General features: G+C 44.8%; 1 protein-coding gene across 1 annotated transcript in view; it reads right to left on the reverse strand.

The window, feature by feature from the left end:
- The window catches only part of panx1a (pannexin 1a), a 46,160-nt gene extending 30,023 nt beyond the window's left edge, over positions 1 to 16,137 (reverse strand). Inside the window, exons 1-2 of the mRNA XM_080197883.1 lie at positions 15,874 to 16,137; positions 5,417 to 5,553 (exon numbers count right to left, since the gene is read on the reverse strand). Coding sequence (XP_080054009.1) covers positions 5,417 to 5,553; positions 15,874 to 16,054 — 318 coding nt within the window. The 5' untranslated portion in view covers positions 16,055 to 16,137. The remainder of the gene's footprint in view (positions 1 to 5,416; positions 5,554 to 15,873) is intronic.
- Positions 16,138 to 16,355: the final 218 nt, after the last annotated feature.

The raw sequence follows: 16,355 nt of genomic DNA on the forward strand, positions 1-16,355 counted from the left end.
AATTCCATTTAGCTTCTTGATTACTTGCTGCACCTGCAAACCAATTCCGTGTGATTCTTACACAAGGACACCTCTGCATAGCAGCATGCTGCAATTTTTTACCATTTAAATAGTAGTCCATTTTGCTATTATTCCTACCAAAATGGATGACCTCACATTTACCAACATTGTGCCCCATCTACCAGACCCTCGCCCACTCACTATATCCTTTGCAGACTTTCAGTATCCTCTGCACACTTTGCTCTGCCACTCATCTTAGTGTCATCTGCAAATTTTGACACACTACACTTGGTCCACAACTCCAAATCATCTATATAAATCGTAAACAATTGCGGTCCCAACACTGATCCCTGAGGCACACCGCTAGTCACTGATTGCCAACCAGAAAAACACCCATTTATCCCCACACTTTGCTTTCTGTTAGTTAACCAATCTTTTATCCATGCTATTACATTACCTGTAACACCGTGCATCTTTACCTTACGTAGCAGTCTTTGGTAACTATTTTAAGGTGTTTAAGTCTTGTTCATTCACAGTTAATTGCATTATTTACTTTAGTGACACCATCAGTTTCAACCAATCAAATTGATTGAGATGTGCTTATTTAAAATTTTCCTTGAGCTGTCTTCTAGTAGAATGGAAATTAACTATTTAAAAATGTCAGTTGGCACCTATGATGGCCTTTGCCATATTGCAAAATCAGAGTGTTAACGTAGTTTGTGTAGTTTTACAAGTCTAATTAATTTCCTTACTTGCTGCGTAGTCCTCAAAGTGCCAGTTTAATGCTAAACTTGAAACTGATATGTTCGGGATATCTGCCAGAATAAAATGAACGTATTGCCAATTCTACTTGCTCCTTTCTAAAAGGGAAACTGGAGAGAGAGATGGAGGCAGAATTTCTAATTTATATAAGGTCAGGCCACTGCTGCTGTAGATGGATGTCAATGCCTCCCCCACCTGATAATAAGGGTGTCTTCCAATAGTTCCTGAATCATCCCCAATTTAAACAAATAAGCCATGAGAAATTAAGAATTTTACAGCTGAACATTTTCAGTCCTGTTAAGCTAAGTTGCAAGTCTTCCCAGCTCTGAGCGTTCCTGCTGGAAGTGGAGTCAATGCAACTGAGACTACCCATCCCACAGCGGTAAGTAGACAATTAGGCTGACTGTTGGGCTGATTAGGAGAAAGTTAATGGTGTTGTCAGGATATGAGGCCGGAACCCAGCCAGTAACTGGAGAGGCAGCTGTGATGGCTGTAGCTGCAGCTGCAAGCCATCACATGCACCCCTGAGGGAGCGAGCTATCTTGGATCTGGTGCTATGTAATGAGGCGGGTAGAATTAGGGACCTTGAAGTGAAGGATCCTCTTGGAGAGAGTGATCATTGTATGGTGGAGTTTCTGTTGCAGATGGAGGAGGAGAAAGTGGGTTCCCGGACACGTGTCCTTTGTTTGAACAGAGGGGAGTACGGTAGGATGAGAGAAGAATTGGCGAATGTGGACTGGGGGAGTGCGTTGGAAGGTAGGTCTGCTGAGGAGCAGTGGAGGATCTTTAAGGAGATCTTTCTTGGTGCTCAGCAGAAATTTATTCCGATGGTCAAAAAGGACAGTAGGAAGAGAGGTAATAAGCCGTGGATAACGAAGGAGGTGAAGGAAAGTGTTAAATTAAAAGCGGAGGAATTTAGAGTAGCTAAGAGCAGTGGGCGAGAAGAGGATTGGGAAAGGTTTAAATGTCAACAAAGATTGACAAAAAAGTTGATAAAGGAGGGTAGAAGAAGCTATGAAGCTGGGCTAGCACTTAATATAAAAAAGGATAGCAAGAGTTTTTATAAATATATAAAAAGGAAGAGGCTGGCTAGGGTGAACGTTGGTCCCTTAGCGGATGAGAAAGGGGACCTAGTGGTAGGGGATGGGGATATGGCTAAGGTCTTGAATAACTTTTTTGTTTCTGTCTTCACGGAGGAGGACGTGAATAATTTGCCGGGTGTTAGCGATGGAAAGGTGGTAGGACTGGAGGGTCTTAATGACATTACTGTTACTAGAGAGGTGGTGCGCAACAGACTGGAGGGGCTGATTGTGGACAAGTCCCCAGGACCGGATGGAATGCATCCGAGGGTTCTGAAAGAAATGGCGGAGGTGATAGTGGATGCCTTGGTGGTTATTTTCCAGACGTCGCTGGATTCCGGGGAAGTGCCGGAGGATTGGAAAACGGCTAATGTTACGCCGTTGTTTAAGAAGGGTGCCAGGCAAAAGGCGGGGAATTACAGGCCGGTTAGTTTAACGTCTGTGGTAGGTAAAATGTTAGAATCCGTCATTAAGGAGGAAATTGCGAGGCATCTTGAAGGGAATTGCTTGATAGAGCAGACGCAACACGGTTTCATTAAAGGGAAGTCGTGTCTGACAAATTTACTGGAGTTCTATGAGGATGTGTCTAGGGCGGTGGATAGAGGAGAGCCGGTGGATGTGGTCTTTCTGGATTTTCAGAAGGCGTTTGATAAGGTACCTCACAAGAGGTTACTGCAGAAGGTCAGAGGACATGGAGTTGGGGGTAGGGTGTTAGCGTGGATAGAGGATTGGTTGTCAAATAGGAGGCAGAGAGTGGGGGTCAATGGGTGCTATTCGGATTGGCGGTTGGTGACTAGTGGAGTGCCCCAGGGGTCGGTGCTGGGGCCTCAGCTATTTACCATTTATATAGATGATCTGGAGGAGGGAACCGAGTGTAGGGTGTCGAAATTTGCTGATGACACCAAGATTGGGGGAAAGGCAAATTGTGTGGAGGGTGTGGAGAGTCTGCAGAAGGATCTAGATAGGCTGGGCGAATGGGCCAGGAAATGGCAAATGGAATTTAATGTTGGCAAGTGTGAGGTGGTCCACTTTGGTAGGAAGAATGGTAGGAAGGACTATTACTTACGTGGCGAAAAACTGCAGCAGGCGACGGTGCAGAGGGACCTCGGGGTCCTTGTGCATGAGTCGCAAAAACCCAGCCTGCAGGTGCAGCAGGTGGTCAGGAAGGCGAATGGGATGCTGGCCTTCATAGCGAGGGGGATTGAATATAAAAGTAGGGAGGTCTTGCTGCAGCTGTATAGGGCATTGGTGAGGCCGCAGCTGGAGTACTGTGTGCAGTTTTGGGCGCCGCACCTGCGCAAGGATATTTTGGCCTTGGAGGGAGTGCAGAGGAGGTTTACTAGGCTGATACCGGAGTTGAGGGGGTTGAGCTATGAGGAGAGGCTGAATAAACTAGGCTTGTACTCGTTAGAGTTTAGAAGAATGAGGGGAGATCTCATTGAGACGTATAAGATGATGAATGGGATGGATAGGATAGAGGTGGAAAGACTCTTCCCGCTCAAAAAAGACAGTAGGACTAGGGGGCACAGCCTCAAGATAAAGGGGGGGCAGTTCAGAACGGAGTTGAGGAGGAACTTCTTCACTCAAAGGGTGGTGAATCTCTGGAATTCTCTGCCCGTTGAAGTGGTGGAGGCTGCCTCGCTAAATATTTTTAAGAAGCGGGTTGATGGGTTTTTGATAAGAGAGGGGATTAAGGGTTATGGGGAGAGGGCGGGAAAGTGGAACTGAGCCACGACAGATCAGCCATGATCTTATTGAATGGCGGGGCAGGCTCGAAGGGCTAGATGGCCTACTCCTGCTCCTATTTCTTATGTTCTTATGTTCTTATGTCACAAAACCATAGAACATACAGTGCAGAAAGAGGCCCTTCGGCCCATCAAATCTGCACCGAACACAATCCCACCCAGGCCCCGCCCCCATATTCCCAAATATTATACCCACTAATCCCTCTAATTTATGGATCCCTGGACACTAAGGGGCAATTTCTTAGCATGGCTAATCAACCTAACCCGCACATCTTTGGAGTGTGGGAGGAAACCGGAGCACCTGGAGGAAACCCCCCAACGCAGACACAAGAAGAATGTGCAAACTCCACACAGACAGTGACCTGAGCCGGGAATCAAGCCCAGGACCCTGGAGCTGTGAAGCAGCAGTGCTAACCACTGTGCTACCATGCCGCCCCAGTGGAGAAGAAGGCCATTCATTTTGAAGTCCCCTCATGAAATTCCACCTGCCTCAGAAGTGCCCACCTTTCCCTGTGGGGCTGTTACCCAGACATCCCTGCAGGCCTGTCCTGGGGCTTGCCGCTTCCAATGTCTATACACTGTCCTTATTTGGAAGAAGATCCTGAAACAGTTTCTTAATTCCTTTGGGAAGATCTTGATCAACACCTTGGCACAACAACTTCTGGGTTCGCAATCTGGAATTGGTGCTGATGGTGAGATTGCAACCCAACCGGGAAATCTCAGTTGAGAATGACGATTAAAGCAGAACTTTGTCAAATTTTGTAAAATAATAAATGGCATGTTCAAGGTAATTACAGAATGTAACCAAGTTATGTAAGGGAAGGTTTAACAAAAAATAAAAGCACACTGCTAAAATTTAAGGTATTCATTATTCAACAAATGATAACTATGTGGAATAATCCTTCAGGCAAATTAATAGAGAGAAGAAAAGAGGCAATTTTCTCCCTCCAGTCTGCCTTGACATTGGGTAAGAGCAACACATCGAAGGAGTGCTGAGTTTATCCAAAGAGTGCTGAGTTTTATTTCCTGTCTTGGCCACTATCAGGAGTCAGAGCATCTCCATTTTTCCGAGCATGGCCTTGCAAAGGGCAAGAATTGAAGCACAGCTACAGGCCTCCCAGTCTTAAAGCTATACACTAGGTCACCACAACCAAGACAACTGACCTGCCAGTCTTCACCTACAGCTAGAAAATTCAATTGGCTTTTCAGCTTTGACAGAGAGAGATGTTTTGGATTGATGACCTTTCATCAGAACTAGGGTTCCAACAAAAGATCATTGGTCAGAAGCACTGAAGGAGAATTTTTAGTGACCTGAGCCACAGGGAGAGGGTTGGCCAAAAAGTCACAGGGAACCCACAGTGTGGGACTTTCCCACACTCTATACAGTTTTAAAACAATGACATATCAGAAACATCACTAACCAGTTCCTCATACGAAGGCCCAGTTTCATTGATAGTTGGGTTTCCAGTTGGGCAGTGATATGGTCAGTGACACTGGCAACAAGAGCTCAGTCAGTATTGAAAATTGGGGGTGGAGATGGGGGTTTGAGGAAGGTGTGGGAGGTGGGGCAGGACAGTGGAGTTTGGAGGCCTCCTGACGGCAATTGGGTGGGGGAGAGACGTGGGAGGATGGATTTACATTAAGTCAAGGATCCCTTTAAAAATAAAATGTGGCAATCCAATATAAACTGCTACACTTCTTACTAGTATTTGGAGGGCATATTTCATCATAAGACTTTCTTTACTGTACATAGTCTGTTTCCAATGGCCATTATAACATAATAGAAAATATAATTAAAATAAAAAGGAAAGGTTTTTGAATTGTTTTTACCTTATGAAGCCACAAAGGTAGTCTTTCAGCATCATGTTTTAGCAAAGGCCGATGTAGTGAGGCCCAGCAATAGGCATCCACATAAGCTGCTTGTCGCCAAGAGAATGAACTTGGGGGAAAGCAACTAATCTGGGTACCTGTTACAGAAAAAGAAAAGGCGGTTTAAACATATTGAAAATTATAAATCATCACTAAAACTAGCAGTTTAGTGTAAGAAATTACTAAACCATGGATAGTTGTTAGAAATGAGAAATAGGCTTAGGATAAACATATCTTTGTCAAGATCCCTCATGGCAGACTGGTGCAGAAGGTGAAGTTGCATGGGATCAGAGGTGAGCTGGCAAGGTGAATACAAAACTGGCTCGGTCAAAGAAGGCAGAGTGTAGCAGTGCAAGGATGCGTTTCTGAGTGGAGGGCTGTGACAAGTGGTGTTCCTCAGGGATCAGTGCTGGGACCTTTGCTGTTTGTAACATATATAAATGATTGGTAAGTTTGCAGACAACACAAAGGTTGGTGGATTTGCGGACAGCGATGAGGACCATCAGAGGATACAGCAAGATATAGATCAGTTGGGGACTTGGTTGGAAAGATGGCAGATGGAGTTTAATCTGGATAAATGTGAGGTAATGCATTTTGGAAACTCTAATACAGATAGAAAATATACAGTAAATGGCAGAACCATTAAGAGTATTGTTAGGCAAAGGGATCTGGGTGTACAGGTACACATGTCACTGAAAGTGGCAATGCAGGTGGAGAAGGTAATCAAGAAGGCATGCAGCATGCCTGCCTTCATCAGCTGGGGTACTGAGTTTAAAAACTGGCATGTCAAGTTGCAGCTTAATAGAATCTTAGTTAGGCCACACTTGGAATACAGTGTTCAATTCTCATCACCACACTACCAGAAGGATGTGGAGGCTTTGGAGAGGGGTCAGAAAAGATTTACCGGGATGTTACCTGATATGGAGGGCATTAGCTGTGAGGAAACATTGGAGAAGCTTGGTTTGTTCTCACTGGAGCGACGGAGGTTGCAGGGAGACTTGATAGAAGTCTACAAGATTATGAGAGGCATGGACAGAGTGGATAGTCAAAAGCTATTTCCCAGGATGGAAGAGTCAATTACTAGGGGACATAGATTTGGTGCGAGGGGCAAGGTTTAAAACAGATGTACAAAGCAGATTTTTTACACAGAGTAGTGGGTGTCTGGAGTTTGTTGCTGGGGAGGTAGTGGTAGCAGATAAGGGGCATCTTGACAAGTACATGAATAGGATGGGAATAGACGGATATGGTCCCCGGAGGGTAGAGGGTTTTGGTTAAGTTAGGCAGCATGGTTGGTGCAGGCTTGGAGGGCCAAAGTGTCTATTCGTGTGCTGTAATTTTCTTTATTCTTTAGTGTTCAGCTTGGAAAAGGTAGCAGACTAGGTTGGTGTTTTATGTTCTGGGAGCAAACCAGTACAATAATTACTCTTAGGTTTTTGGGATCGAAGAGAGAGACGACATGTCCCCTTTTCTTTGTGCTCTGCACAATAATTACTCTTAGGTTATGGTAACTAACCTGAAAGGAGGTCATGTTTACATGAGGTCACTGCATTATGCAAAGTGCAACTGGATAGATAGTTAAAACAAATTAATACACTTCAAAAAGCTGCGTTAGGATTTTCAGTTAATCTTGTTTAATTAATTGCTTGCTGGACTGTGAAAGTTAATTTGTGTTTGGAGATGAGAGTTACCTTAGTGAATCACTCCATGGCTTAACAGTCCAATAAGAACTGGACACCCATTATAAAAAGCTTATTAACTGGACTTATCAACAAGTCAAAGCATAGAAGATTTTAACAGGGAAATAGGAAAAATGAGGCACTTGCCTGAAAGTAAGCTTGAAGGTGCAAGATGGCATGCTATTGTCATACCCAGTGACAACATGTCCTGGTCGAAACTTTCAATGTTCTCTGTGCATTATTTTCTGGAACTGTCTTTTATTTAAAAATGGATGACAATAAGGTAGCTAAGATGTTTGTCAAGGGTTAGACAATTGGTGCAATTACTGCAGAGACGAATTATTAACTCATGTCCAACAACGCCGCTGAAAGATTCTCAAATGCAATGAGTTTCTCAAATGCTAAGGGACCATGCTTCTCAGCTCAATAGAAGAAATCTAACAACCAATGACTGCAATGTATGTTGCAGCTATAAGGATAGAATGTCAAGCAAGATATTCCAGTGAGCTAATAGTAAGCTGGTATGTTGATGAGTTGTCAATCATTCCCTCATTTTCTATCAATCACGCTGATTCCAACCCATTCAGTGGACAACGGAAGGCACGGAAATTTGCCAATGTGTGACTGAAAGTGGTTGCAAATAATTGCATTATCCCAAAAACCAGGGGGAAACTGATCGGTATGGAAAGAACACCCACTGCAGAATACTAGTTACGGAACAAGACAGTAACACCTATGCTTTTTAAAACCTGGAGCACATCTTACAAGTCACTGAACCTGATTGCCATTCCTAATCTACCCGTTGAGAAACTTAACCTCCTGGCAAAATAAACAACTACACGTTATTAACTTCACAGCCTGCCAATTACCCATCTCTTCAAGGGAATCTTTAGTAATCCTGATATGTGACACCAGCTCTTGACCCCACTTGACTAGTCTTTTGGAGTGAAAATGCAGCCTTGAACATTGAGTACAAGAGTTGGGCAATCATGTTGCAGCTATATAAAGCCTTGATTAGGCCACATTTGGAGTATTGCTGCAGTTCTGGTTGTCACATTACCAGAAGGACACGGAAGTTTTGGGGGGAATGCAACGAAGGTTTACCAGGAAACTGCCTGGAGTTGAGTATGGGGAGAGGTTGAATAAACTAAGATTTTTTTATTGAAAAGACGTGGACTGAGGGGAGACCTGACAGAGATCCACAAAATTATGAGACATAGACAGGGTGGATAGTCAGAGGCTTTTCCCAGATGGAAATGTCAATTACAAGGAGGCACAGGTTCAAGGTGGGAGGGGGAAAAGCTTAAGGGAGTTTTTTCACACAGAGTGGTGGCTGCTTGGAATGCACTGCCAGGTGAGGTGTGGAAGCAGATACATTAGCAATGTTTCAGAGGATCTGGATGGATACATGAATGGGGAGGGAATAGAGGGACACGGACCAAGTAAGGGCAGAAGGTTTTTTTTAGTTTAGTTACAGCATTATGATCGGCAGGGGCTTTGAGGGCCGAAGGCTCTGTTCCTATGCTATACTTTTCTTTGTTCCCTGAACAGGCTTGCAACAACTGTTTCTCCTAAGATGATCCATCGATTGAATTATGAACTATTCCTTTGTTTACAGCTTGTAGAAGTAAACAATTCTGTTCAACTGCATCTTTCTCCTGTCTGTGTGTGCCTAAGTGACACAGTCTGAAATTGTTCAGCCCATTCCAGTGAAATCTTCTGGTTCCACCAATGGCAATACCCTGTGGCGCATTCCCCACTGGTTGTAGACATCAGCGGGACAAGAAGATCCTTTCAGTGACCAATGGCAGGTCACCTCCACTGCTGGAAAATCTCACCATTATGTTTAAACATTTGTTGAGAATATGTGAATAAGTAATCCTGTTTATTTAAACCCACAAAAGTTTGCTGCTGATACTTAAATTACTCACACGCTCCAAGGGCAAGAAATATACATCACATCGCTTCCTTTCCAAACCAATGATTAATCCTGAGACTAAGGGAAAGGGTACTAAGAATTCAGTTCCCTCCCATCCGGACTGTAAAAGTTGTAAAGGAGATTTGAACAAGCTTATGTGGAAACAAGATTATGTAAAAACAGAAGGTACATGCAATGGTGACTTCTTGCATATGCGACTTTGCAGCTTTATAGGTTGACGTTGGATAACTAAGTAAGTTCAGTTTTTTATTAGTCACAAGTAGACTTACATTAACACTGCAATGAAATTACTATGAATATTCCCAATTTGCCATACTCCAATGCCTGTTCAGGTACAGGCAAGGAAGAATTTAGCATGGCCAATGCACCTAACCAACGCGTCTTTCAGACTGTGGGAGGAAACCGGAGCACTTGGAAGAGACCCACACAAATGCAGGGAGAAAGTGCTTAAAGCATTTGTACAGCTTTGGAAAGGTTTGTGTGATTTGAGTTACATATTTGGTACGTATAACAGAGAAGATTAAGGTGTTGTTAGAATGTTCAAAATCATGGGGCAGCATTTTTCAAATGGCTCTCACCCAGTCTATGTCATTAGTCCCATGTGAACCGACTAGAGATTGGTTCTCCGCTCCTCACTCCAAAGGAAGTGACACACTCAGAGAGCTATGAGCTAATCTGTGGTTCCAGCAGTGCATTCATGAATGGTGGCCAATGCTGAGATCACACCTAACCCCAGACTGTAAGTGCCAGGAGCCTCAGGACCAAGGGGTCGCAAGGATCTCAAGGCAGAGACTGAAAAGGGTCCCCTGGAAGGGGTGGTGGTGAGACCAATCTGCTTGGAAAGTCAGGGAGAGGGAGCATGTATGGGGGGCCAGACTGTATGAGTTGGGTCCTCATTTGGGCAGATGCAAACATTCCCGCCTCAAGATCTGAGGCGGTATCCTGCTTGAACTCTTCCTATGTACCTCAAATTGCAGCCAATTATGGATGTCAACTGGGTGAGGGCAGGCAAGCACACTGGGCTTCCCCTGCATCTCTTGAAAGTTTCAAACAGATCGGGGGCAGACTTGTAAACCTGCAGGCACAGGCCTGCCTTTGCCCATACAGTATTTTGATAAGGGCATATAAGGAGAAAGTATTTGCAATGGACATTATTTTTGGACTGCCAACTTGCAAAATTAGCTAAACGCCATTCTCTGAAGAGGATCACTTAAAATTCTGTAAAAGTCTTATCCCTCAAAATTACATTTTCATTTTGCTCAAACTCCACTAACTTTCCTGATCACAGTCCACAATCAACTAACTGGGAGGACATGATAATATCTTGGTATCTTTCATGCCATTCAGCAACTGGCCAAAATGAAGTACAAATTGACAAATTGCTTGTTAATAACTTCAACTTATTCTCCTCTCATCACATTGCAATAACACATCAATATGCATTAAGACAGTTATGTCACTCTTTCATTATTTACAAGAGGCAAAATGCACTTCAGCACAGAACATTAAGATGACATCGGGCTGTAACTTTAAACATATCACAAAATCATTATATGAAAGCAAATCGGTGCCAATGTGGTAAGCACATGGTTCTAATATATACAAAAAACATGATTCTAATAGCCGAGTGGTCCTGGGATACAGATGTTCAAATTTCTTATACATTTTAATGATCATGTGTGCATAATAAGTTTAAAATGGTGCAATCTGTATTATTAGACAGCTGGTTTCATAGGCAGTGCTGCAATGTAAAATTTGCAAAATCTGATGGAAATGGAGATTTTTTAAACAAGATTGTTGCTCACAATCCAAATCTGCCTCACTGCAAATGGAGTTAATTAATCCTGTTATCTTGCAGAACAATTTCCTTTAGCAGTAATTCTGCAATCAAAGTGGAATATAAAATACAGAGAGAAAAGGGAATGCAAATTTACATTAAAGTGTTTGGGTTGAAGATTTGTATTTAAATTTATTACCCCGAAGCAATCATAGGCTAATTGAAACAATTGATTCGGTGGAATAAACTCCTTTGATATGCAAATTGTCCAGCAGCTGTAGGAAAATCACAAGTAGTTAGTTCCACATGATACGGATGAAAGGTTAATAAGGTGTGGGAAGCTTAAAGCATTTTGAAATTAACAGTAAAGGAGCATATTCAGCACTATTTTATGAGTTTGCCCACCCCAACTGGAACATATTAAAAATGTGTACAGAGTTCAGCCAGGACCCAGAAAATGTTCCAATCATTGAGGCAATTGTCAAGATTTTACTGCAGCTAACTTTTGAGAATTCCAATCAACCTACAATACAGGTAGAGCACAACCCTTAAAGAGATGGTGGCTCACCAGATAATCTTCCCACTTATAAAGTTCATTTTCAGCACCTAATCAGTATGAGTACAAATTTCACGTGCTGGGAATGCTTGTCAGAAACATAGGCAAGCAGCTCACAAAAGCATGATGGGGGAAAAATTACAGAGGTGCAAGCCTAACTTCCAATATGTTGTTCTAACAAACTAGGGGCACTGATGATGAAATTTAATTCCCTGCTGAGGTCAGGTGTTTTATCTGGAAGTACTTCTTCAAGGCAAACAAACGTTTTCTATCATTAATTATGGAGATCACAGAATTGTTACAGCACAGAAAGATTCTATTCAACTTCTTGTGTCTGCAACATATACCTGTGCCGACTGCTTTTCAATCAATGGAAACAGTTTCTCCCTGTCCAGACCCCTCATTGTTTTGTGTACCTCCATTAAATCCTCCCCCCCACCAACCTTCAAGAAAAACAGTTCAATTGAAATTCCTCATTCTTGGAAGCATTCTCATGAATCGTTTCTGCACTCTAACACTTTCATATCTTTCTTAAAGTGCATTACCTAGAATTGACAAAATGTTCTAGTTGAAGCTGTTATGCAAGTTCATTTATACCCGAAGATCAGAGGCCGAATGCCCGTGAGCACTGAAGTACTCCTCAACCGGAAGAGAACAGTCTTGCCTCGTGATTGTCGAGTGGTGTTCATTCATCCGTTGTCTTAGCGTCTACATGGTCTCCCCAATGTACCAAGCCTGTCCTCACGTATGCAGAACTTGGCTATCAGTTTCTGCTCAGCGACCCTGCGCTGTCATGTTTCATGAAGACTGCCTTGGAGAATGCTTACCCAAAGATCAGAGGCCGAATGCCTGTGACTGCTGAAGTGTTCCCCAACAGGAAGAGAACAGTCTTGCCTGGTGATTATCAAGCGGTATTCATTCATCTGTTGTCGTAGCATCTGCATGGTCTCACCAATGTACTAAGCCTCAGGACATCCTTTCCTGCAGCGAATCAGGTAGACAACGTTGGCAAAGTTGCAAGAGTATGCACCGTGTACTGATGGATGGTGTTCTCATGTGAGATGATGGCATCCATGTTGATGATCTGGCACATCTTACAGAGGTTACTGTGGCAGGGTTGTGTGGTGTCGTGGTCACTATTCTGGGTAGTTTGCTGCGGACAATGATCTGTTTGATGTTGTACGATTGTTTGACGGCAAGAAGTGGGGGTGTGGGGATGGCCTTGGCAAGATGTTCGACTTCATCAATGACATGTTGAAGGCTCCAGAGAAGATGTCATAGCCTCTCCACTCCAGGGAAGTACTGGATGACGAAGGATACTCTGTCCACCATGTCCCGTGTTTGCCTTCTGAGGAGATTGGTGCAGTTTTTGGCTGTGGCGCATCACAACTGTCGATCGATGAGTTGAGCGCCAGATCCTGTGTATACGTAGGGCTTGTCCATAGGGGATAGCTTCTTTAACGTGTTTAGGGTGGAAGCTGGAGAAATGGAGTATCATGAGGTTATCCGTGGGCTTGCGGAACAGTGAGGTGCTGAGGCGACCTCAACGCTGACAACTGCCAGTTTCCAGATGCAATTTTACAACTCATCCACTTCATTCTGGACCACAATGTCTTCACCTTCAACAACCAGTTCTTCACCCAGACACACGGAACAGCCATGGGGACCAAATTCGCACCTCAATACGCCAACATCTTCATGCACAGGTTCAAACAAGACTTCTTCACCACACAGGACCTTCAACCGATGCTATACACTAGATACATCGACGACATTTTCTTCCTTTGGACTCATGGTGAACAATCACTGAAACAACTATATGATGACATCAACAAGTTCCATCCCACCATCAGACTCACCATGGACTACTCTCCGGAATTGGTTACATTCTTGGAACATGCATCTCCATTAAAGACGGTCACCTCAGCACCTCACTGTACCGCAATCCCACAGATAACCTCGCGATACTCCATTTCTCCAGCTTCCACCCTGAACACGTTAAAGAAGCCATCCCTTACAGACAAGCCCTCCGTATACACAGGATTTGCTCAGATGAGGAGGATCGTGACAGACACCTCCAGATGCTGAAAGATGCCCTCATAAGAACAGGATATGGCGCTCGGCTCATTGATCGACAGTTCCAACGTGCCGCAGCGAAAACCACACCTACCTCCTCAGAAGACAAACATGGGACATGGTGGACAGAGTATCCTTTGTCATCTAGTACTTCCCTGGAGCACAGAGGCTACAACATCTTCTCCAGAGCCTTCAACGTGTCATTGATGAAGACGAACATCTCGCCAAGGCCATCCCCACACCCCCACTTCTTGCCTTCAAACATCCGCACAACCTCAAACAGACCATCGTCCGCAGCAAACTACCCAGAATAGTGACCACGACACCACACAACCCTGCCACAGCAACCTCTGCAAGACGTGCCAGATCATCGACACGGATGCCATCATCTCACGTGAGAAAACCATCCACCAGGTACACGGTACATACTCTTGCAACTCAGCCAACGTTGTCTACCTGATACGCTGCAGGGAAGGATGTCCTGAGGCTTGGTACATTGGGGAGACCATGCAGACACTAAGACAATGGATGAACGAACACCGCTCGACAATCACTAGGCAAGACTGTTCTCTTCCTGTTGGGGAACACTTCAGCGGTCACGGGCATTTGGCCTCTGATATTCGGGTAAGCGTTCTCCAAGGTGGTCTTCATGACACACGACAGCGCAGTCACTGAGCAGAGACTGATAGCCAAGTTCTGCACACATGAGGACAGCCTCAACTGGGATCTTGGGTTCATGTCACACTCTCTGTAACCAGCACAACTTGCCCAGACTTGCAAAATCTCACTAACTTTCCTGTCTGGAAACAATACACATCCTTTTAACCTGTGCTTAATGCTCTCTTCACTCACATTGTCTGTGCCTTTGAGATTTGATTAGCTGTAAAGACTCACATTCCAATCATTATTCATGTAAATTGAGTTTGTGTCTTAGTGCCCTGTTTGTGATCAGAACTCCCACCCACCTGACGAAGGGACAGCATGTTCTGAAAGCCTGTGGCATTTGCTACAAATAAACCTGTTGGACTTTAAGCTGGTGTTGTGAGACTTCTTTCTGTTTTTAGCCCAGTCCAATGCCGGCATCTCCACATCACTGAAATCCTCACCCATACTTCTGCTATCTCTAGATGTGACTTTTCCAATGCTGGCCTACCATATTCCACAACCCCCAACCTCTGCAAACTTGAGGCCACCAAAACTCTGCTGTCCCTGCCTTAACTCATACCAAGTGTTCTTCACTCTTGTGCCTGCTGGCCTGGTTATTGGTTCTCAATTAAGTACCACCTTAATTTTAAAACTGTCATGTTCCTAAACACCTCCCTAGCTCCTCCAGCCCCCCACAATGCTCCTCTAATTCTGGCCACTTCAGGACCGCCAATTTTAAATCACTTTACAATGGTAGCCATGCCTTTAGCTTCTGAGGCCCTAAGGTTTGGTATTCCCTCCTCACATCTCTCTGCTTCACTACCTGGTTAAGGCAATCCTTGACCTCCTACCTCTTTGGTCAAGGTTTTGATCGCTTCCCCCATGTCTGTAATTTGGCTAGATGTGAATTTTGATTTGATTTTGATTTGCTGTGATATTTCTGGGCATGTTTTACCAAGTTAATGGTGCTACAAAAATATGCGTAGTATTTGAAGGGGTGTCACCCCCGGGTGGAGTCTCTCTGCTCCAATCTACTGCCAACTTTGCCACATCCAGCCTTCCACCTTGGGCAGCACAGTGGCATTGAGGTTAGCATCACTGCCTCACAGCAGCAGGGACCCAGTTCAATTCCTGGCCTGGGTCACTGTCTGTAAGGAGTCCGACTGCTCTCCCCGTGTCTGCATGGGTTTCCTTTGGGAGCTCCAGTTTTCTCCCACAGTCTGAAAGACATGCTGATTAGGTGCAGTGGCCACGCTAAATTTTCCCTCTGTGTACCCGAACAGCGTAAAAAGTCTCACAACACCAGGTTAAAGTCCAACCAGTTTATTTGACAGTAAACCCACAAGCTTTGGGAAACATTATTCCTTTATCAAGTGTGTGGAGGGTTCTGAACTGGTTGGACTTTAACCTGGTGTTGTGAGACTTTTTACTGTGTTTATCCCAGTCCAACATCGGCATCTCCACATTATGACTACCCAAACAGCCCCAGAGTGTGGCGACGAGGGGATTTTCACAGTAACTTCATTGCAGTGTTAATGTAAGCCTACTCGTGACAGTAATAAATAAACTTTAGACCTTTCTCCACAAGCTGAGCAACCTTACAGACGCCTTTCACACATGAAAAGCGAAACAAAGGATCAAAGGGCTAGAAAATATGAGTTAGTTTCTGTTTTAAATCTGGACTAGTAGACGGGCGGGTGCTGGGATGTTGCTCACGGAATGGTGAGGAGAGAAAGTGTCCCCGCTTACCCACAGAGATCTCCTGAGCAAAGGCCAGGGAGATGAGGAGGAGAGGCAGGCCGGCCGACACCAGGGTCACCATCTTATCCGCAGCCAGTTCCACCCTCACTCCCCGGAGCCTGCAGCCGCCCGGCTCCTTCAGCAGAAAATCCGAGAAGACATACTCGGCCGCAGCGTGAGTGATGGCCATCGCACCGAATAAAGTGTCCGCTTTTCGCAGCTAAAGCAGCGAGTCCATGCCCAAGCCGCGGTGTCCAAAGGGCGACACTCACACCCTGCTGGCTGAAGATGGAAAGCTGGGGTGTGGCCGCCGGTTCCCAGCCCGCGAGCTCCGCACTGACACTCCTGCCCGGGCCGCCTGTCACTTCCCCCGTGCCGGGCTTTGCAGCTTCTGTCTCTGCCGGAGGCTGGCGGACATCCCCGGCGGCACAGCAACCTACACACCCACACAGACCCCCACACACAGCAACCTACACACCCACACAGACCCC

This window comes from Carcharhinus amblyrhynchos, chromosome 10 (genome assembly GCF_965287045.1).
Source record: "Carcharhinus amblyrhynchos chromosome 10, sCarAmb.v2.hapA, whole genome shotgun sequence".
In the NCBI taxonomy this organism is placed as follows: Eukaryota; Metazoa; Chordata; class Chondrichthyes; order Carcharhiniformes; family Carcharhinidae; genus Carcharhinus; species Carcharhinus amblyrhynchos.